General features: G+C 40.6%; 4 protein-coding genes across 5 annotated transcripts; 3 read left to right on the top strand and 1 right to left on the bottom strand.

Annotated features, from left to right (window-relative positions):
• Window positions 1–745: 745 nt before the first annotated feature.
• Window positions 746–2,136, bottom strand: LOC125298304 (mucosal pentraxin-like). The gene is made up of 2 exons (XM_048249007.1): window positions 1,569–2,136; window positions 746–1,427 (listed from the first exon to the last, which is right to left on the bottom strand). The coding sequence occupies exons 1-2, from the start codon at window positions 2,134–2,136 to the stop codon at window positions 1,291–1,293; spliced, it is 705 nt and encodes a 234-aa protein (XP_048104964.1). The 3' UTR covers window positions 746–1,290.
• Window positions 2,137–7,232: 5,096 nt separating this feature from the next.
• Window positions 7,233–8,157, top strand: LOC125298305 (GTPase IMAP family member 9-like). Its single transcript, XM_048249008.1, has 2 exons — window positions 7,233–7,240; window positions 7,491–8,157. The coding sequence occupies exons 1-2, from the start codon at window positions 7,233–7,235 to the stop codon at window positions 8,155–8,157; spliced, it is 675 nt and encodes a 224-aa protein (XP_048104965.1).
• LOC125298046 lies at window positions 7,497–11,623 on the top strand. 2 transcript variants are annotated; one of them, XM_048248690.1, is made up of 6 exons: window positions 7,497–7,932; window positions 8,035–8,146; window positions 8,234–9,035; window positions 9,123–9,191; window positions 9,698–9,874; window positions 10,876–11,623. In XM_048248690.1, the coding sequence occupies exons 3-6, from the start codon at window positions 8,585–8,587 to the stop codon at window positions 11,019–11,021; spliced, it is 843 nt and encodes a 280-aa protein (XP_048104647.1). In that variant the 5' UTR covers window positions 7,497–7,932; window positions 8,035–8,146; window positions 8,234–8,584; the 3' UTR covers window positions 11,022–11,623. The 2 variants fall into 2 exon arrangements, with proteins under 2 accessions (XP_048104647.1, XP_048104646.1); XM_048248689.1 differs by having other exon boundaries at window positions 7,497–8,146.
• An 8,182-nt stretch (window positions 11,624–19,805) lies between these two features.
• LOC125298081 (GTPase IMAP family member 8-like) lies at window positions 19,806–23,393 on the top strand. Its single transcript, XM_048248742.1, has 6 exons — window positions 19,806–19,885; window positions 20,090–20,776; window positions 21,145–21,951; window positions 22,037–22,105; window positions 22,200–22,371; window positions 22,482–23,393. Exons 1-5 carry the CDS (start codon window positions 19,831–19,833, stop codon window positions 22,346–22,348), a joined length of 1,767 nt encoding a protein of 588 aa, XP_048104699.1. The 5' UTR covers window positions 19,806–19,830; the 3' UTR covers window positions 22,349–22,371; window positions 22,482–23,393.
• The last annotated feature ends 327 nt before the right edge of the window (window positions 23,394–23,720 follow it).

Raw genomic sequence — 23,720 nt, forward strand, 5'->3', positions numbered from 1 at the left:
ATTCCTATGTATTTCCCCATGATCAAATAAGCTGAAAAAAGATATCAAGTTTGTATTTGTAACTCATGTGGTTCAAAAGTTATAGCCGGAACCCTTTTCGGGAGGTGGCCATATTGGATTTGGCCGCCATATTGGCCCCAAGGGTTGCTGACTCCGGCGCCCTAGCTAAATCATTTCAGTATGACCTAAGCTACATCTGTGCCAAATTTGGCGCTTTTAGATGAATTTGCGCGAAAATGTGCTTAAGGCCCCCCACTATTACAAAATGAGTGTGACAAGCACCCTAGCTTGATGAACTGATATGTGTAGCAACAGAAGAACAGCAGAACAAACAGAATGTTCCATAATATAATATAATCAGGGACTAGGTTCTTGAGAATGTAAGACTGTGGAAGTAAAGAAAATGGCTCAACATCACCAAATATACTCTAAAACTTACTCACCTCAGGGTCTCCTTGTGATACAGATGTGACCAACTTCAAAGTATGCCTGCAAGTATGTTTGTTAATACAACTGACAAAAGAACTAGTAATATTTGGGGCAGCCGTGGCCTACTGGTTAAGGCTTCGGGCTTGTGACCGGAGGGTTGCTGGTTAGACCAGTAGGAACGGCTAAAGTGCCCTTGAGCAAGGCACCTAACCCCTCACTGCTCCCCGAGCGCCGCTGTAGCAGGCATGTCACTGCGTCGGGATTAGTGTGTGCTTCACCTCACTGTGGGATAAATGCAGAAACCAAATTTCCCTCACAGGATCAAAAGAGTATATATACTATACTGTTAGGCTAAACCCACCCTCAGTAACTGAGCCTTAAATGTTTATCTCAGTGTCCTTTTATGTAAGGTCCTAACAGATTGTTGGTAATGTCTTTCAGTTTAACACATCAAGCCCTAATTCAAATGTCAGTCATGTCTCATGCATGAACTAAAGTTTTTGTGGCGGGTAAAAGCCACTAATGACCCACTAATATTTGCGTTTAAGATTATTGATCTACCCTGAGGATAGTTATTAAAGGAAAATTCCGGTGATTTTTCACATAGATCTCTGTTTCTCGCGGTCACCGAGTACTGTCGGTACGTGAAAGTAATAAAAAATCGGTTCTACTTAGCCTACCTAGAGTTGCAGCCAACTGCTAGAGTTGCAAGGCAGCTACAGTGCTACACTCTGGGGGCATGAACATGGGAGCTCATCTACAGCATACTAGACTTTTATACTTTGCCCCTCATCAGGGCCTTTCATTTTCTTGCCATCAGGTCTCATCTCCATAGTCTTTTCGTCCACCGTATATCCTCTTTTAGATTTTATGCACTAGGCAAATAATTAATGGATAAATATACCTAGGCAAGTACGGCACCCTCTGGCACAGCAATGAACAGCACAACATGTTAATAAAAGTACAGGTACCTGATTCCAGGGCAGACTCTTTAGGGACTGGGAGAAATAAGAAACAATTCAGTGTCAGATAAAAAGCTTGATAAAATTGCTCCTCAATAACACGCAATCTTGAGCACAGAATTCACAGAATTTTGCAAATCTGATTTTGCTATCTGGGATGTTGATAAATGTACACACCGTAGGTTGAGCAGTTGTCTGGACCACTATCGCTTGTAATCTTGTCCTCTAGAACCACATTTCCATTGGTGGTGAATACAAGGTCATGCAATTTAATCATGCTCCCTTTCTCGAAGTCCCTGTTTTTGGAGAAGTTCTCGATCTCGCGGTCCCACATGTGCACGTCCGTGAGCTGCCCGACTAGGGCGTCGTTCTCGTGCATCCCGGCGCCGTACCTGTCCTGGTCCTGACCGAGAACTATGAAGGGTCTCCCGGTCAGAGAGCCGTCCTTGAACAGGGTCTTCCTGGAGCTGGGTTTGCCGTTCAGCCAGACTTGGGTCAGGCCCGTCTCGGACTCCCACGTGGCGCAGAAGGAGTTCCAGGCGTTCAGCTCGTCCGGCAGGCCCCAGAAGTCCGCCATGGTACTGCCGATGTACATCTGGTGCCGGTTGAGCCCCTCCTTGGAGAGCAGGAAGCCGTTGTTATGGGAACGGGTCGCCAGGGAGAAGAAGCTCTGCTCCTTGCCGCTCTGTGGGAGGTCAGTGTAGTAGCCTACCGGTGGCAGACCTGTGTGAAGCTGGCCCCCCATGTTATTCAAAAATGATTAAAAACACTGCTTTTCGTTTGTGCTACGTTTGTGCCGGTTTGTGCCGTAAAAATTATCGTTTGTGCTGTTAAGGGTTTTAAGTAATTAAACTTTACATTTTCTGGCCAGTGACGTCACTCAGCCCCCCATACTTGTTCAAATTTCCCCAAAATAGTGTCAATCGTTTGTGCTCATTTGTGCCGTTAAAAGTAACATTTGTGCTACTATGTTTTCTAAGTTATTATGGTTTATTTATTACTCGCGTGACGTCACCAGCCCCCCATCAATGTCCAAAACTCACCAAAATGGTCTCAATCGTTTGTGCTATGTTTGTGCTGATTTGTGCTGTTTGCAAAGTTTCATATATCCACGGTGGCCTTGGAGACTTGGGTCAGCAAGTAGCCTAAGTGCTGCTTGTGTGCACAATCCACTGTTGCATAAAATTATTGAAGAAATACATTTGTTTATTTTAGAGAATATGGGCTATAGTGCAGTGATGAGTTATGGTAGGCCAACTTAAGAGTGAATATACACACACAGGGGGAATTATCTCTCTTAAGTCTCTCGTAGCCTACTCCGTAGCTGCCTAATAGTAGGCCTACGCACACTGCTGTGCACACCTGCAGACGCTACTGGCCGGAGAATGGAGTGTTTTTTTCTCCACAGCTGCCGATAATGGCCAGCAGGTTTATTCTAGTGGTTGCAGTAATTCTGATGTTATGCACAAGCAACTGGTGTAGGCTACTATAGAACTCTTGGCAGCACAAACAGCCACGTAAATAGTAGCACATCTTCTTTTCTTTTCTCGGTTAAGATCAGCACGATATAGTTTTGTAAACAAAACAAATGTTTCCTTTTGTTTCTTTTTTTTAAGCACAATCAGCACAAACGATTAGGACTACGATTGGACATTAATTGGGGGGTGCTGCTGCTGCTGCTGCTGCTAGGTGATGTCTAGTATAAGCTACAACTGCTGGGCAACTTCTACATAGTACACAAACGTTTCTTTAAAGGGACACCAGGCAACGTTTTCGTGTTAATTACTCATCTTCGTAAGTCTGTATATGGTTAAATGACTCATTACAGGGCGAATGAAGACTCTCTCGCCCGCCCCTACTGCCTGTAGGAAGAATATCCCGCTTGCAAGTTCAGTGTATCGTACCCGGCGACCGAAGCAGTTTCAGTTTCCATCCTGCATCCACAGCACAGAGGGAGGCTAACGAAATGCTAGCGATTGTTGCAAACGTGTGTATAATGGCAGAGCCAGCGAAGAAGCAGCGAAAACCCTTGACGGAAGATGCAAAGAAAAGGAAAAGAGCTTCAGACCGAGCGAGGGGGAGTTTCGTAGAGAAAAAGCATCAGGCTTGCCTGGTGTCCCTTTAAATGGCACAAATCAGCATGCACGTAGCCAAAGCGATCACAACTATTTTGAGGAGATTTGGACAGTGATAAGGGGCTGGATGACCTGTACACCTGTAACAAAGTGTGATAACTTAAAAAACATAGCTACACAAATGTTATTTTTAACAGCACAAATCAGCACAAACATAGCACAAACGATTGAGAGCATTTTGGTGAGTTTTGGACATTGATGGGGGGCTGGTGACGTCACGCGAGTAATAAATAAACCATAATAACTTAGAAAACATAGTAGCACAAATGTTTCTTTTGACGGCACAAATCAGCACAAACCTAGCACAAACGATTGAGACCATTTTGGAAAGATTTGGACATTGATGGGGGGCTGGATGACGTCACACGTGTAACAAATAACGTGGAATATCTTAAAAAACATAGTAGCACAAATGTTACTTTTAACGGCACAAATGAGCACAAACGTAGCACAAACGATTGACACTATTTTGGGGAAATTTGAACAAGTATGGGGGGCTGAGTGACGTCACTGGCCAGAAAATGTAAAGTTTAATTACTTAAAACCCTTAACAGCACAAACGATAATTTTTACGGCACAAACCGGCACAAACGTAGCACAAACGAAAAGCAGTGTTTTTAATCATTTTTGAATAACATGGGGGGCCAGCTTCACGCAGGTCCGCAGGCAGACGCTGATTGAACTCACGGGCCAGTCTCCCGCAGGCTGCAGCTTCACATAGCTGTTGTTTGTCTCCTCTGGGAAGGTGAAAGCCTTGCCACCGAGATCTGGAAAGAGAGAAAACTATTTAGTTCAATTATTATCATTATTTATTAAATTAATTCAAATAAATTAGCTGGGTTACGTCAAGTCGCCCTGTCTTTCACCTTGTTTTTGTTTGACTTTGTAAACTCGGGGCATTGCTGTAAAAGAGCTTAATGCTCAGTCAATTGCCCCTGAATAAACAATGGTTGATGATGGCAGTTAAGCTTGATCAATTGCAATAATGACAAATAATGAAATATGCTTGAAAAATATTACATTAACTTAGAGTATTTTCTATTGTCTATTGTCATTAACTTAGAGTAAATTGTGAATATTGTGTAGATTGTATGTCTGGACTGGACTGAAGTTTTGCACTGACACATCATACTACCCTCAATCTGCACACATTATAGGCCTATATGTGTATAGGTTCTTTAACTATTCCGTACAACAAATTAAACATCACTGTCTACATAAGTGGAAAATCAGTCAAGAGATCATTAATGGCAGTTGGTTTTCTGTTTACATCTCTGCTGTAAGGATACTATAATACAATATGATAACAAGAGACTCACCTTGTCCTGCAGCAGAGCATCTCTGAAGGAGTAGACAAAGGGCGGTAAATGGGAGAAACTTCATCTTTCCTTATTTTGTTAGCGATCCTTTAACAAAACTAGAGCACTGGCACAACCTACGATGAAGGTGAGTTGCAATAGGACCAGAAAAAAAAAAAACCCCACTAGATATGCATCTGGAGCAGGCTACTGTCAACAGTGACAGGGTGGCCTGAACAGACTTGCCTGGGCAGACCTGGGCCATTCACAGCATTTTTTTTTCAGTCAGCAATTCTGCTGATGCTGTTTTGTAATCAACTTAATCCACTTTTCAGGCACATAGAGGGCTTTACTTGCTTTGGCTCTGTCTTCTGTTACACATACAGTATGACATACTTGTCTGCCTGTCCTATCTTGACACTTTGAAGGAATCTTTGGCCAAGCAGAGCAGGAACCACATCTGGTGTTGTATGCAGAACAAAAGGATTATTATTATTATTATTATTATTATTATTATACATTTCAATGCATGTCTAAAACAAAACTCTTTAAATATTTTAACATTTGACCTTAAAAAAATATTTGCTGATTTATGAACATCCAGGGGTCCACGTCCACGTCTGCCCAGGGGTTACTGTCTTTTTAAACATTTCGGTGTGTGTGTGTGTGTGAGAGAGTGAGTGTGTGTGTGTGTGTGAGTGTGTGTGTGTGCATGCGTGTGTGCTAGATAGGCTTGGTTATGATTAACAAACTATGTCTGTTTTCCATACCTTTGTGTACGAAGGGGTAATAGTTTCTACAACTTTATGTTTTCTTGCAAAAAACTCCTACAAAATTAGTCATGTCATGTGTGAATATAGACACAATCCTGTCTTTGGTGTTTGTTTGCATTTTGTTGGTTCACATTCACCTTTCTTATGCACAAAATCTGTCTTTTGTAGGTGCTTCAGCGATACATGAAAGTGCTAGTTCTGCTTTTGCTGGTACATGGCTGTAGTGCAGGTTGGTCAAGCTTAAAATGAACTTGAAAAAATGAACTTAATTGGCAGTGGATTTCAGAGACCGTGTAACACTGTGTGCCCGGGCGCTACCAAGTAATGCAGTTCCTTGTGTTGAACACTAGAGGGCACACTGCATATTTCAGATGCATGTTTGACAGCCAAATGGAAACGAGCGTAACGCTTGTGAAGTTAAGGGCAAACATTTCTTGCTGAAAGAAGAGAGTAAATGTGAGTACATTCTGGTCACATCCCACATCACACACGGATTTACACACTCCATGGCGTTTGTTGTGTTGTGAAGATAAGGGCAAACATTTCTTGCTGAAAGAGGAGAGTAAATGTGAGTACATTCTGGTCACATCCCACATCACACACTGATTTACACACTCCATGGCGTTTGTTGTGTTGGTTCACGCCTACTGCGTCCTGTAATTTTCTTATGATTTCCAAGCCAAGTCATGACAAAGTGGGGGCTCGTCTGGGATGACCCCTTTTTGACTGGTTGAAATCAGTCCATCGCACTGAATGGACAGCTGGAGGTGTTGAGCAATTCTATTAATCTATAAATAATATGAATGTAGGGGATTATAACAGTCTGTTTGAATTTGTCACCGTTTCTCATACATTTTCGCCTCAGTCATGGGGACTGCTCTGGTTGGCAAGATGTCATATGTCATAAGTCATATGTGTTTATCATTTCGTGTTTCTCTTCTGCTGCCGTATAACTCATGAGGTAGCACTCGATGAATCAATATCTTATTAACATTTGTCAGAACTTGTATATCCTGTTTCCCCATAATTTCCCTTTCGTAGGTGTCATCAGTGTCTGAACCAGAGACAGAGAAAGAGAGGGGGAAATAGAGAGAGAGTTTGCATAACCACCTTGATGTAAACCAACTAAATACTACTGTCTACACTGCACTATATTTGCTGTCCTGTCTATGCACCACCTGTCTATTCTTTGTATATCACATTGCATTTTTCTGCTTTTCTGCACTTCTGGTTAGACGCAAACTACATTTAGTTGTCTTTGTACTTGTACTCTGCACAATGACAATAAAGTTGAATCTAATCAGATCTAATATGCTTACTGTGAGGAATTAATTTCCCGTATATGTTATGGTGTTTTCATGAGCAACCAGGAAGTGGGAAAGTTCCAATCTCTAAGCGGAAAAATACACCTGAACACATTTGTTTATCTTAGAACATCCCAGTAGGAATGTGGAAGAGGTGTACAGAACACACTACGGAGCTCACCAGAGTAAATATAATACCATCAGTAGTTGTAATGACATGATACTGAGCATTTGGAGATTACAATAAAGAAACATGGCTCACGGGTTGCACAAACAGGACGGTGAGTCAAAAATATCTTATTAACAGAATTGTCAGAAGTTACCACCATTGATGTTCAGGTACAGCTTTTTATATGCTGATAAATGTTGAACAACATTGAAGTTACAGTATGATTAATTGCAATCCCCAATCATCACCTTGCTGCTGTGCTGTAGCTTTTGGCATCATATAGACTTTTTAATTCCATATACTTTTAACATAATTTTGGAGCATTCACACAACTTCATTTATTCATCTTCCGAAACATTTTGTGTCTTTCCTCAAACCTGTAAGATCTGCGTATTTCGTTATTGTTCTTGGGTCCAACAGGTCTGGCAAGACCGCAACGATAAACACAGTCCTGGGAGTCGGAGCGTATCATCAGGGGGAAGGAGCAACACACTCCGTCAAGAGAGAGGGCGTGGTTGTGGGCAGGAAGGTGACTTTGATTGACACTCCTGGATGGTGGAGGTTTTTTTCTGCCACCCAAACCACAGAGTACATCAAACGTGAGCTTGTGCTGAGCACCTCCCTCTGTCCACCCGGACCCCACGCCTTCCTCCTGGTGGTCAACCTCGACAATCAGTTCACTGAAAATGAACAGTCTTCAGCGGTGGAACACTGTGAGCTCCTGGGTGCAAACATCTGGGAGCATACCATTGTCTTGTTCACCAAGGAGGATTTATTGACAGACAAAACTATTGAGGAGCGTATCAGGAACAAGGATGAAACCCTTGAGTGGTTGGTGAGAACGTGTGGATACAGATATCAGGTATTCGACAACAAAACCAAATGTGATGATCAATCTCAAGTCAAAACACTTTTGGATAAGATCGATGAACTGATAGCCAGTAACCATCACCGTCCCTTTGAGGTTGACCACATCAAACTGAAACATATTGAAGAGGCAAAGAAGGCTGATAAGGAACAAGGACTGATATACAAGCAGAGAGTTACACAACAAAGAAGGAAAATCAAGACACATGGTAACTCATAAAAAGGGACATTATGGAGTTAAAGTTCAATGTAATGTTACATGTAATTATATAATAATTTCTATTTTTATCCCACAGGAGAGATGATCCCTCTACCTGAAATAAGAATGCTACTGGTTGGATTTGTGATCTCTGGGAAGAGTTATGCAGGAAATATCATCCTAAATGGGGATCATTTTACCCCTGGGAAAGTGACTGAGAAGGCTGAGAGCAGACAAAGGCAAAGTGTTTGGCAGAAATCTCACAGTGGTCGACACACCTGGGTGGTGGAAGTTCCTCCCGACTAACTACACTTCTGGACAGGTTAAGTCAGAGTTAGGGAGAGGAGTAGAACTTTGCGGGAAGTACCCTCACACTTTTGTCCTCACTTTGCCGGTAGAGGTGTCGTTCCATGAGAAGCAAAGACGTATAGTTCATGAAACATTGGAGATGTACCTGGGAGAAGATGTCTGGAGACACACCATAGTTCTCTTCACATGGGGAAAACTGCTGAAAGACACCACCATCGAGGAGGTTATTGAGAGTGAGGGCAAAGCTCTGCAGTGGCTCGTCCAGAAGTGTGGAAACAGATATCACGTCTTTGGTGAGAGAGCGCAGGGTAGCAACCAGGTTGAAGAGCTGCTGGAGAAGATTGCAGAGATGGTGGCAGGGAATTGTGTGCATTGCCCTATGATGGCCCCTCAAACAAACATAGAAACAAAGGCCAAAAGGCACAAGGACGACAATGATGTTGCATCCACAGATGATGTTAATAATGCACTGTACAGAGAATGGTTGGGACGAGATGAGAAGATGATTAAGGAGGTCCAGAAGAAGTGGGACGCTGTTACGTCAGCATGCAAACAAAAAACAAACAGAAGCATGGAAAAACCAGTTGAATGTGAGTTTGTGATGTGAATTCACATTAAAGTCTATTCATAAATATTTTAGTTTAATTTAATGATATACAGTACTTGTTCTGAATTAGTTCAAGGACAACCACAAACCATGGACACTATCAGCCATAGTGAAACCTCCCAGGAAAATCCTTCTTCCAGTAAGTATTTAAATGCAATAAAATTGCATGATTTTACAAAACATCATATTAAAATGGACAAAAAAAGTAGTCTTGCAATCAACATATGTCTTAATGACAACTTTTACAAGCATTTAAATGTGAGTATGCAGAAAGATATTCCAGAATACCTGTACTGTAATTGCCAGCATATTAACTGAGGTTTATACATTGGATTTTTCTTCAGCAATGTGGTTATGGAGGCTACACATGGGAATGCATTTCTGTACTTCATTCTGATTAAAGCCTGATCCGTTTTAGATTCATTGGTCTACTGAGCATTGAGGTTAATGCACAGATGCGGTCAATACACAGTTTTGTCTTTTTTAATATGCATAAAACACCGTCCTGAGATTTATACAATATGCGGATAATGTATACACCACTATTTTGGTTGTACTGTACTCCTACAGAGATTTTAAATGTATTAATATTTTTACTATTTTTATACAATATCTATCTATCTATCTATCTATCTACTCCTCTAGGTACACTTACAAAATATGAATTGCAGAATGATGAGAATGAACAGAGCATTCAAAGACAGCAGTCAGATGATGAGACGCTTGCAAGTCATTTGAAAGATCTGCTCGATTATGAATGGAGACGGCGGGACTTCATAGTCAACGAGACTGTCCGTGAAGCAGTAAAGGAACTTAAACTTGGTGAGTAAGCATAATGGTACATCACACACACCAAAATGGTATGGCAGCTGGCAAGAATTCATACCCTGAAATAATAATTCATCTTTACAGAAAAAAAGTGTATACGTATATATTATGTACTTACATAATTGCTAAAGGGTTCTCCAATGTTTTCTCAGTTAGCTTTTTAAAATGATATCAGATTAGTAAACAGAATGTGCCTTTGCAACAATGGATGAATGGTTGCTGATCATGGGCAATGTAGATATTGCATTAATGATCAGCTATTTATTTCTACAACAGTCGAGATCAGTGTTACGCGGTCCGCCCGAAATTAAGCGGTCGCCCGCGGATGAGTTATGAGTCATAAAAAAAAAATATTTAAATGATATTTGGGTCATTTGCGGGCGGGTCAGTTAAAATTAATTAAATATATATATTAAAAATACTTAAAGTAGGCTTCACCATTTCTGTTTTCGAAAGAAAAATGTATGTCCATTGCCTTGAAATCTTGTCTTAGTGTTTAGCTTATCCTTAGCTGGTTGCGTGCGTGCTTGCGCTCTTATTCTCATTCTCTCTCCTGCGCAAACATTATGTCCTGCATGTGTGTAGTTAGTTATACTGCATAATGTTTCGCAAATAAATTAGTTTGTTTTACAGAAATGGCCTACTGTCACACTGCATGATAGGCTATAACCAAAAGAGCACATTTTGTAAAGCGGCTCGGATCGCGGGTCGGGTATAATTTTGTCCTAATTAATATTCGCGGTCCAAGTTGCGGTCGGGTTGATAAAAATATTGGGCGAGCTCAGGCCGCTTGTGACCAAACCCGCGCAACACTGGTGTGGTGTGTGTGTGTGTGTGTGTGTGTGTGCAGCAATGAACACATGTAAAGGCTTACTTTCTATGTAACCCTTAAACGTAAACAATAAAATTATTATTAGAAATGTCAAGTTTGTGTCATTAAACTTGATGAGAAGAGAGACTGAAGTCCTTCTCCTTTCTTTCATAAATGTCCCCAGAAAGTTCATCTGAGCCAGATCCAAAGGAGCTGAGGGAATCCAGGGACAAAGTCGTGGACTGGTTACTGAAAAGCTCTGGCTATGGTTCCTACATGAGTGGCTCCCAAGACCTTTTAAACGTCGATGACAAGGACAGCTCAGACTAAAAACACAGTACTGCATTGTATGTAATCACTAATGCATAATTGGCTATATTTGGCTATTGTCATGATATGTGAGGACAGTCCTAACTGGAATGGATTTAAAGTTTTTATTTCAGAGTTGCACAGTTTTGAAAACAAACGTTAAAGGTTGTTTTAAGGACATGTTTGTGCATGTCCATAGCCAGCCACTCTGAAACAGTCAACGGCTATTCAAAACGGGCCAGAAAGTTGAGACAGGACCCATCGTCAAAATTTCATTCATCCAAAACAAACCAGAAAAAGGACTTAAAGTGATAAATACCGGAATTATCCTTTAACGTATCAATCCGGGGACACTTGTAGAATAAGATGTGTGTTTATACGTCATGCCACAAATTATTTTAGAGTTAAAAGTTACCTGGAAAACAGCCTAATTGCTGTTACGGACTGATACTATTGCCAGTACTGGGTGAGCAGTATTGGATGCTCATATACTTGTTCTCATACTTATAAGAAATGCTCGGATACCATACCATAGCAACATCATGTGAATAAACAAAAGTTTTTATTTTTTATTTTTTATGTTTTTGTATATAAAATGTATATATATTTCATGTTGTAACAACCAGAATGCATTTGATGAAAATAAACCTTCAAATTCATTGCACTCATTGCAGATGTTTGTTATTTTATAGTGGAAACACTATTGGTACTTGGTAAAGGCAAGTTGTACAAAAACAGTCTTGTCTTTGACCCAGTTATGTCAGCCATTTAATATGCCATGGCTGTTCCTTCTTGCTTGTTGACTGACAGGGATAAAACAGCTTGCCTGCTGTTACTGTAATATTCCTGAGGGTGACAGCAAAGGGCCATTTATATAACATTCCCTCATGGAAACCTATGGCCATTCAGAGAATAAAAAGGTGCCCATTATGTTTGGTACAACTATGTAGATCTTTATGTTATAGTGTTGTGCTCTCTCACTGCTCAAGACATCAACAGCACAGCACAGGTCTCTGCACTAATTGGCTGTTCGCTACTTTTCACGTGAACAGTGAATGGTGAATAGGCACAAAGTCTGTGATTTATGTGTAAATATATATTTTTGCAAAAAAAGTTTAAGTGTGATAAGATCAGTTTTTTCCCCTCTCACTTTCCCTCCGAGATGGGTGGGCCAGGAACATGGCGATATGCATTTATAAAATACAGTTTTTTTTTTTTTCATTTTATTTCGGTGAGGCTTATTTCATTAAAATAATTCCAATGTCTGTTTTTTTGCAAACAAAAAATCTCAAAAGACTCTCAGCTCAAATTTGATGGAAAACACAGTCTGTTGTCAAAATGGATTAACTCGCCTCAACTCTACTCACTTTTTTTGGTTTTCCATTAGCAAGAACTGGTACCTGGTACTATTTTTGGTATCACCTCCGTTGAGGTTCCAACCAAGCTGAGGCGATACCAAAAGGTGACGTGAAAGTATTGCAGGTTACTGATTGGTCGCTATTGACATTGCTGTGTTCTGGAAAAGACCATCATACAACAAAAAGAAATAAAAAGAAACCTTAGCCATACTTTACAGTGCTAGCACGATGAGCAGCATGTTAACGTAACGCAGTCTAGGTCTGCAAATTGTTATTCCTAACAGGTGCGTTAATTCAAATGGCTACAGAGTTTCTGTTGGATGACAGTTTTCAAGACTAGGCTCCACTGAGACATGGGTTGTAGTTCCTGTGTAAAGGGGGGTAGAGGCAGAACGAACACCAGAGATCACTGGCTGCTGTGGCCAGTGTCATTTTACTATGCATGTTTATCATTTTGTATTTCATGTCATGAGCTTGTTTTGACCTGCTGCTGACAGACATGCTGTATATCCAGTTTCCTTGTTCCTTTCTCTCTGTTGTACTCTTGTTAATGACTCTTGGGAAGAGGTCATATTACTCTGTACCAACTGAGCACAGAAAATACAGTGTCTGTAGTTGCAAGGAGAATTGGGAGACCATCAACATTTTAAATGAAAAATTACTTGGATTACTAGTGTTGCGTTTTGTGTCCACTCTGGTGTCTACGGGGCTCCTGTAACACTGTAGAGATTGCTACTCCTGTAAGTGTGGGTGCGCTCGTCTTTGGACTGTGAGGATTTCACAGAGTAAAAGAGGAGGTATGTGTTTTGTGACTACTCTGGTGTCTAAAGGAATTCTCTTTAAAACCCTCAAACCGGCCATGTCGCAATATATACCTATAACATTACTGAATAAAACAGACGATAGACGCGAGTACAGTGTAAAATCTCATTTGTACTCTTGACCACTAGTTGGCAGACACCCAGAGCTTCGATTCAACCTCAACGCGAAAAACACGCGAGAAACACACAAAGAAGACGTGCATTTCCTCCATAACGCGGAGGCGATGCGCCATTAGGGGTTAAGTCAATAGGCGTGTTCGACTTGAGGCAGATCTGTGCATATCTGACTTGATGTGATGCATGCTGGGTTGAACACAATGTATACTGGGATGGACGCAATGCTTACTGGTTAGAAATTCTGTTCGACTTCTGTCAGCCGGGAGGGACTTACCACCGTGACACCATGTCACATGACCTTAAAATATCGAGGGAGTCTTAGCCTGCAGACAGATCTTACAGTTGCCTTCCACGAGCTGCACGAGCTAAAACACGCCCTCATGACGTCAGTTCAAAGACGTGATAGGGCCATTTGGGAGGAATCTCCTCATGACTATTTTGATGGGAGTCTCATGCTGCTTCCTTATGTTGGAATATGCGAAAATAAACAGAAATTGAAGGGATACCTTCTTATACGTGATTTCGGCAACAATGGTAGGCTAGCCTACTGAAAACATTTGGATATTCTGTTATTTCCTGCTGTTGGTTAAATAGATAGACACACAGGGAAAACACTTGATATTGAATTTATGTGCTACAAAGCAGGCCTGTTAACTGTATGACAACAGTGGTTTATTTAAACTACATCATAAGAATTTATTTCGTCAGTAATCATGCTCATTTTAATGAGTAAGAATGAAAGTTCTGCTGTATTTATTGCAAACAAAATTCCGCGATATCTCCCAGCTCCCGGCTAGCCTCTGAAGATCACGTTTACGTAGAAAGCCAGACAAAGTCCGACTCAGTCGATCTCAAACAAGCCTATTGAGAGACCTCAAGACTAGCCTCAGACGAGTCCAGGAAGTGACGTCAATTCCGGAAATAAGTACATAATTTACTTTACTCTTTAAGTATAAGTATAAGTATATATACTTTTTTGATCCCGTGAGGAAAATTTGGTCTCTGCATTTATCCCAATCCATGAATTAGTGAAACACACTCAGCACACAGTGAGGTGAAGCACACACTAACCCCGGCGCAGTGAGCTGCCTGCAACAACAGCGGCGCTCGGGGAGTAGTGAGGGGTTAGGTGCCTTGCTCAAGGGCACTTCAGCCATGCCTACTGTTCGGGGTTCGAACCGGCAACTCTCCGGTTACAAGTCCAAAGCACTAACCAGTAGGCCACGGCTGCCAACTTTATGGAGAATACAGCGGGAAAAAACGTGTTTTCTTTTACAGTTCGTGGAAAAAATAGTCACATTAGGCAGAAGCTTTTTATTATTATTTGTAATTCACATTTATTTATTAAATAATCGATCGTGACTGACTGTCTACGTGATCTGCTAGTCAGCTGGGAGGAGTTTGTGACTCACGCATAGGGACTCACGGCAGATTTTGTGCGAAATGGTTTATGGCTGTTGTTACAACCCCCTTCAGGTCCTGGTCTGTCAGTGCACGGTCAGGCCTTGGCCTGGTTGGGCTAATTACATTATTACATGCACCTGTATTGGGTGGGGCTATAAAAGGGCTTCTGTATCTCTCTCGGTAGGCACTTTTTCCTCCTTTCTTGCAGGCATTTTGATAGTCCTTTACACTGGCACGTTATTCTTTCTCTCCTCTTTATTTCTATTTCCCCCCTTTTGCCTTTCACTTACTCATCATGCTGATGCTGATAGCCTACTGCCATTTACATTCACGCATACACACACTCTTCAACATTCATCTCCCTAGACACTTTAGTTTGTTAATGTTGCTATCATTAATAAATGGTTCAATTTGAAACTGTTGTTGTCTCTCTTTATGTTGCGGTCTGTTCACGAGCTGGCCGTAACACTGTCGTTTAGATGCCCTTCCTATTCATTAAAATGAACATGATGACTGACTAAATAAATGACTATGATGTTTAATAAACCATTGTAGGCACACAAGTTATCATTATATCACATCAATTAAGTGTTTTCTGTAGGCTAGGCTACTGTGTGACATGCTTTACATTAGGCTACAGCATAAACAATAGGCTATCAACAATAGGCTACCAACACGTTTGCAGTATCACTGTTGCAGAAATCACATACAAGAAGGCATCCTCTTGATTGTTTGTACATTTTTGCACATTCCAACATAAGGAAGCAGCTTTAGGAAACTTGTCGTTTTTCTGCCTTATTTTCTAACTACTTTTACGAGTCTGCAGTATGACTGAGTACAGCTTTACGGTTACATTAGGGTCTGGCGTCTCTTTGTTATGATACACTTCCTGCGACGCGGTCATTCGTCTCTGAATGAGTTAACTCCCTCTCCGATGCGGGCCAAAGTTTTGCACAAATTGAAGCAGAAATACACCAAATGTTGAAAAAAAAATCATGTGTGATGAAGTCTTGGATCTGTTATTCACCTATTCTGATTCTGAAGGAGAATATCTGCCTTTTGGAGAATATGATCGATCATCTATTGACTGATAGTCACGGTGCATCTGTGAATGGAGGTACGTCTTTGCGACAGTGTCCACTAAGCATACCATAATGGTGCTTTCTGATTGTCTCGTAAATCCGCGGCCCGAGTTGGAAAGTGTAAATTACCCAGCTTTCTTGCGGCATTTTGGGCAGGCACGCCCACTTTACCTCAGAGTACTTGAGGGTACCCCGAGGTGGACGTACGACCTTACAACAAACATGGCTGTGCCCATAGTTGAGATGAGATGGCATGTATTTTTTTTTGCAAATACTGTGTTGGTCATGTTAATGTTGATGTAATGCTCTTACACACTAGATTACATTGCTGCTTCAATCTGGTCACCAATTAATGCATTGCACGGTCTCGCTGTGCCTGCAATACAATGTAACAATTTGTTTTCCAGCCGTTTAGCTAGAGGCTACAAGTAGCACAAAACAATAACAATAACTAGCCTTCTGCTAATGCCCCTCGTGGCTCGAGAGAAAGGCGTTCCTAAAGCCACTCATTTGTACATGTTGTATGGGTGGGTGTACGATGATTTACGAGACAACTGGAAAGCACCATTATTTCGACCCTCTGCCCAACATAGCTGGAGGTGCCAGTGGCAATGGTGATGATAGTGTCCGTAATGGACGTAGTATAGACAGCAGGGGTTGTCAAAAATAGGACTATGAAGAACTACAAAGTCACCCGTGATATGGAACTGATTTGACCTGGCTACTTTATTGTATAGTAGCATAGGGTTTTGATTATAGTAATAGTTTACTATTGTTGGTTTACATGTGACTGCTTTCCTTCATTTGTTATGTCGGTGAAATGACAAAAAAAAAAGTAAAACTGCTCAAATATGTTCAACATCTAGTATTTACTGAAATGTGCATAATTCACGGTGGTTACCATCCAGTGACGTCATAACATGCAAATTAGATGAGTAAATGTACCTCCTTCATAAACTTCTGTTCATACTCAATGATTTTCACATTTACAGTAGGACTTTATCTCTGACTACTTGCAAGCCATGGCCTTTTGAAATTTTGATGTACAAATCCAATTTATTCTTTTTAAACCCTGGCGGCTAAAGGGTTAACACAGTTGAGATCGCTACTCCTGTGTGTTTGTCTTCGGACTGGAATAATATCACAGGGTAAAAGAAGAAGTATCTTTCAGTGTGTGTGTTTGATGCGAGGGGCCCTTTTCAACGGGTTTAGGTACGAGAGGGTTGACTTGATTGAGAGGCTCTCTCTATCTGAATCAAATTCCCTAATTTGGGGGCTAAGGTCACTGTTCCCTATTCCCTTGACTCGTACTTCAAAATGTGGTTAACTTCACTAAAAGAGGAAGAAATTCAGAGCTGTATTTGCAAGAGTTGTTTGTCATCATGATCTGAGAGAGGTCAAAAACTCACTACAGCCCGTCCGGATCTGAGAGAAAATCAACTACCCTATTATAGGGGAGTCTTGTCAAAATTAAATTGAAGCTCTTTTTAATGACAGTTCTTGTAACATATAAGAACTTAAATTGACCACAACGGACCTATAACAATTTAGGTTATATCCCTAAATACACTTGTATTTATCAGACAGATTTCCATATCGCTTGGGTGTGTGATGTGCATTTAGACCCCTAGACCTTAGTTTCACAAACGATTTTCCACAACAAATACATTTGCTAACAAAGCCTTTTCGGTTTTTGTCTGCCCTGGAGCATAGGACTTGCCTTCCTAAATGCCTGACTGAGTTCACTACTCCTGTGTATGTCAGTGCGTGCGCAGTATATTATTTGCCCATATACAGCGTCTTAGAAAGTAGCCTTCAAACAGACGCCTACTTACCCGGAGCGAAGTCAAGTCTTTAGCCGTGGCCCTGTTGCAAGGCGTCCGGGGTTCTCAGCAACACAGGAGAGGCAGAAAATACGAGAAAACGCTAGACGGTCTTTTTACAAACCCCTAACCAAAGGTTAGGATTTTAACTTTTATTAAATACAAATAAAAAATTCAAAGAAAGAAAAATGTGTTCAAGAAAAGTGAAAAGGAAAAAGAAGAACCCTAAAGAAGGGGCCGTTCTCTTTTTATACCCCTCTCGGTCAGGCAGGACATGTCCTAGTTTGGTATTATGTCTTGCCATAAAGTAATAGTTCTGCTTTTTTGTTGTTTTTCTAGTTGCTAGTCAGCTTTTGTTTTGCTGACAAACAGTTTCTTACAGCTGGTGTTGTAAATCTAACACAATCTTTTTATATGTAAGCAAACACATTTTATGTAAATATTCCTTAAGTCTGAGCAAAACCCTTTAAGTTTTATAAGCAAAATTTCTCTCTAAATTTAAGCAAAATCAACAGGTTATTCTTGCAAAAACCATTTACGGAGTGTCTATTTACACCCCTGGTACGAATAGCCTTGGCCACACAGCTGAGCTATTCATACCCTGTGACATAACAACAAAAAGACGTTGCTCACATGCACAAAAAAATATGGCGGACATTCGTTTTTCATCAGCAGAAAGTGAAGAATTCTGAAAGGTTTCGGCACTATATCTGTTCAGATTAAGTTTTAGATTGAAAAGTTGTGTTTTATTTTCATAATCTTGGTTCAGTGAACACATGCAACCGTCAGTTTGTTAGTTAACAGAAATTTTGTGAATATGATGTTCAGGCCTATAAACTATAAGTTTACCTGCAAACACTACTTCCTTGTAGAAGCAGATAGTACAGTGGTCACAGACAAGGGCTGGCATGTGGGAGACTGGGGTTTGATTCCCTTGTGATGCATTTTGGCAGAGTGAGTGTGCATGTGTACCAACGTCTCTGGAGAGAAGGCGCGCAATTTGAACAAGAAATCGGTTCTCAAACGGAAGTTTTGATTGCAACAATTAGCTAGTTCATGCACCAGGGTGTAAATACTGTAGCATGCAGTACTATAAACACCAGGGTATGAATAGCATCCACTTCTAACTGGACATTGATGCAAACAGCACACCTTATTCAGAGTGTCTATTACACAGCTGAGCTATTCACACCCTGTTACGTAACAACAAAAAAAACATGTTGCTTTTTTATTATTATTATTATATTGTGTGATCAATATGCCAGAATAAATGCACAGGGGTGCAAATAGCATACACTGATATTTGTACCAGACGGGGTACTAATAGAACACATTGCTGTGTGCACCGGGGTACGAATAGCATACATTAATATTTGTACCAGATGGGGTACTAATAGAACACATTGCTGTGTGCACCGGGGTACGAATAGCATACATTGATATTTGTACCAGACAGGGTACTAATAGGACACATTGCTGTGTGCACCGGGGTACGAATAGAATTCACTTCTTATTGCACCAGGGTACGAATAGTATACACTGCTAATTGTACCAGGGGTGCAAATAGCCTTACCCAACAATTTATGCTTTTAATTAATAATAAGCTTCTAAGCATTATAAGTCTAAGGGTGCAAATAGCTTACACCCAACAATTTATGCTTTTAATTAATAATAAGCTTCTAAGCATTATAAGTCTAACTTGTTTCACACTGGTTGTCTATGATTATCTTGCAGCATTTGCACATTTTTATTTGTTTTAGAGCAAGCTGGATTTAAGCACTTATATGACTAAAAATATTTTAATAGTGAATTAATCTGATTATTAATTATGATAACATCTTCACATTGTAAAGTCATGCTACACTAGACAGAAAGAAAGGCACATGAAAAAAAACAAAGTTTGTTGGCATTGTTGTAAAATACTAGGCCCTAACACAGCATTTGTCATATAATTTGTCAAAATCATAACAGTCTGATGTTGTCATTAATAACATTCTCTGGCATGCAGTACTGAATATCCAGTTTCCACAATTTGTTTTCCTTCCGTGTAGTGTCATGTGAAATGCTCAAAACATTCAGTTCTACTTTATCGTGGCTGTGTGCAGAACACAGTGACTAGCAGAGGTCGCCCAGAGAACACCTACAGTATGTAGAGTACCAACTGAATATCGATACTGAGTATTGGAGATTACTGGAGAAAATGGCACAGATGGTATGCAAACAGGATGATGAGTTCAAAATCTCATTTCAAAGTTTGCCAGAAATTACCACTATTGACAGGTAAAATGTTTCATAGACAACTTGTTATCGTGTCACCTGAAAAATCACCTGATACTTTTAATTAACAAAACACACTATTTGTCTGTAAGCTGTGTAATTTAGTAATATTTTGCTTGTTCACATTTGTGTGATTCATGTTACACTCAAACAAGTTTATTTATTCATCTTTCTGAAACATTTTGTGTCTTTCCTCAAACCTGTAAGATCTGCAGATTATTGTTCTTGGGTACAACCGGTCTGGCAAGACCGCAACGATAAACACGGTCCTGGGAGTTGGAGAGTCTCATCACGGGGAAGGATCAGCACACTCTGACAAGAGAGAGGGCGTGGTTGAGGGTAGGAAGGTGACTTTGATTGACACTCCAGGATGGTGGAAGCTTTATTCTGCCACCCAAACCGCAGAGTACATCAAACGTGAGCTTGTGCTGAGCACCTCCCTCTGTCCACCCGGACCCCACTCCTTCCTCCTGGTGGTCGAACTGGACAGTCCATTCACTGAAATCGAATATACGTCAGTGGTGGAACACTGTGAGCACTTGGGTGCAAACATCTGGGAGCATACCATTGTCTTGTTCACCAAGGGGGATTTATTGACAGACAAAACCATCGAGGAGCGCATCAAGAGTCAGGAGGAAAAGCTTGATCAGCTGGTGGCGAGATGTGGAGGCAGATACCAGGTCTTTGACAACAAGACTAAATGTGATGATCAATCTCAAGTCAAAACACTTTTGGATAAATTAGATGAACTGATCGCCAGTGACCATCACCATCCCTTTGAGGTTGACCACATCAAACTGAAAGATATTGAAGAGGCGAAGAAAGTTGATAAGGAACGAGGACTAATAAACAAGGAGAGGATCTTAGAAGAGAGACAGAGAATCAAGATAAATGGTAGGTAGACTCTTCTAACTCTTGTAGTTCCATGAGTAGATGAAGATGGTGGTAATGCCATGGTCAGGTTTTGATTCCCAGTCAGGCAAATATCAACAAGCAATTTCTTCACAAACTAAACCTATTGTGTAATGTGTTGAAGCATTGAGCTGACCAACTGAGCTTTGCGATTAGGATCTTGTTTCAATTAGCACAAAGATATAACATTAGCTTAAGTATGTACAGTACTTTAAACTTAACTAGCTACCATTCAACTCCATGGTATTAGAATTGTATTCAGTGGCATTAGTAGTTCAACATCTTTGTGAAAGTGAGTAAAGTTCGATCTATATTCTAGATATTCAAGGTCATTTATGTTTGCCTTGCAGGAGAAGTTCTCTCTCTGCCTGAAATAAGAATGATATTAGTTGGATGGGTGCTTTCTGGGAAGAGTTATGCAGGAAATATCATCCTAAATGGGGATCATTTTACCCCTGGGAAAGTGACTGAGAAGGCTGAGAGCAGAAAAAGCAAAGTTTTTGGCCGAAACCTCACTGTGGTCGACACACCTGGGTGGTGGAAGTTCCTCCCAGCCAAATACACTCCAACACGAGTGAAGGCAGAACTCAGGAGAGGAGTGTTCCTGTGCGGGAAGTACCCCCAAGCGATCCTCTTGACACTGACAGTGGAAACGTCATTCCACGAGGAGCGGAGACGCATGATTCAAGAAATGTTGGAGATGTACTTGGGAGAGGATGTCTGGAGACACACCATCATTCTCTTCACATGGGGAAACCTGCTGAAAGACACCACCATCGAGGAGGTCTTCGAGAGTGAGGGCAAAGCTCTGCAGTGGCTCATCCAGAAGTGTGGAAACAGATATCACGTCTTTGGTGAGAGAGCGCAGGGTAGCAACCAGGTTGAAGAGCTGCTGGAGAAGATGGAGGAGATGGTGGCTGGAAATTGTGTGTTTTGCCCTAGCGCAGAGTCTTGCATGTACACAGAAACAGGCATTAGGGGAAACAGGGTAGAGGAAAGAAATGATCCACAGACTGAAGATGCCATCGATATAGTGGACAGGGAGTGGTTGCGAACAGATAAGAATTTGATTGAGGAGGTCCAGAAGCAGTGGATTGCAGCCACTGACGCGGCACGCAAACAGAAATCTAACACAAGCAGGAATGAGCCACCTAACTGTGAGTGTGGTTTTGATAGTCATATTAAAATCTCAATCTATAATATGATGTAACTGGTTTAATTCAATAATGCTTTCTGTATTAGTGCAGGGAGAAGGGCATTCCACAGACATCGACAATTATGGAGAAACATTTCAGGATAATCCTCTCTACCGTACGTAATTTTGCCGAGCAATACACAGATTCAAAGAAACACCACACTGACAGAGAAAAAAAAACTTCTATTTTGTTCTGTCCTTCTCATTCAGGTGGCACAGCTGACAAACCACAGAGTGAAAAGGGTGATCACAGCCTCCAAAGACAGCAGTCTAATGGTGAGATGCTTGCATTTCATTTAAAAGATATGCTAGGAAACGAATGGAGACGCCGGGACTATAGTGAAGAAGCTAGTCCGTGAAGCTGTACAGGAACATAAACTGGGTGAGGAAACATAACATAACATATAACAGAGCCAAAATAGTGTGGGAGCTGGCTTGATGAAATGAGAGTAACATTGAAGTCTTTCTCCTTTCTTTCAAAAATGTCCTCAGAAACTTCATCTGAGCCAGATCCGAAAGAGCTGAGGGAATCAAGAGACAAAGTCGTGGGCTGGTTACTGGCTATTAAAAGCTCTGGCTATGCTTCCTACATGAGTGGCTCCCAAGAGCATTTAAACGTTAGTGACAAGGACTGCATAGACTAAAAACCCAGTACTGCATTGTGTGTAATCACTAATGCATTATTGGCTATAGTCATGCTATGTGAGGACAGTCCTCTGGAATGGATTTAAAGTTTTTATTTCACTTATAAATCCGGGGACTGGGGACACTTGTAGAATAAGATGTGTGTTTATATTTCATGTTTTTTCCTACAAATTATTTTAAAATTTTCAAAATTACCTGGAAAATAAAATATAGCCTATTTGCTGTAATGGACTGATACCATTTCCAACACTGGCATTTCCAACACTGGATGCTCATATACTGGTTCTCGTAATTATAAGAAATGCTCTGATACCATGGCAACATCATGTGAATAATGTGAAGCTTTATTTTTTTATGATTTTGGAAATGTCATATTTTCTTTTATATTTCATGTTGTAACGGCTAGAGTGCAAATGATGAAAATAAAGCTTAAAATTCATTGTGCTCATTGCAGACGGTTGTTATTCTATATTGGAGATACTATTGGTACTTGGTAAAGGCAAGTTGTACATAGACATAGTCTTTGACCCAGTTATGTCAGCCATTTAATATGCCATGGCTGTTTCTTCTTGCTTGTTGACTGACAGGGATAAAGTAAACAAGCTTGCCTGCAGTTACTGTATTATTCCTGAGGGTGACAGTAGAGGGCCATTTATATAGCATTCCCTCTTGGAAACATACAATATTTTTGGTATAACTGTATAGATCTTTATGTAATAGTGATTGTATAGTTGGAGTTTAATTGATGTTATAAAATGTACACAGTCTTTCTTATGTGAGGCTTCTTCTATTAAAATAATTTCAATGTCCGCTTATGCAAACAAGAAATATATCTGACCATTTTTTTGCTGAGGTGTGGCTGGGGAAGGGTGGTGGTTAAGTACCGCCTAAATAATTCTCACTCTAAGCTGACTTTAAAAGACTCTCAGCTCAAATTTGATACAGACACAGAATCTGTTGTCAAAATGAATCAACAGAGAATTAACTTAATGAAGAAGTTAAGCGTGTTTTGAGTAAGATATAGCATGTAATTTTATTATGAGAGATGTAATTTTTTTATCATGGATTTACATATTGAATTACTTA

This window comes from Alosa alosa, chromosome 7, assembly GCF_017589495.1.
Source record: "Alosa alosa isolate M-15738 ecotype Scorff River chromosome 7, AALO_Geno_1.1, whole genome shotgun sequence".
Taxonomy (NCBI): domain Eukaryota; kingdom Metazoa; phylum Chordata; class Actinopteri; order Clupeiformes; family Clupeidae; genus Alosa; species Alosa alosa.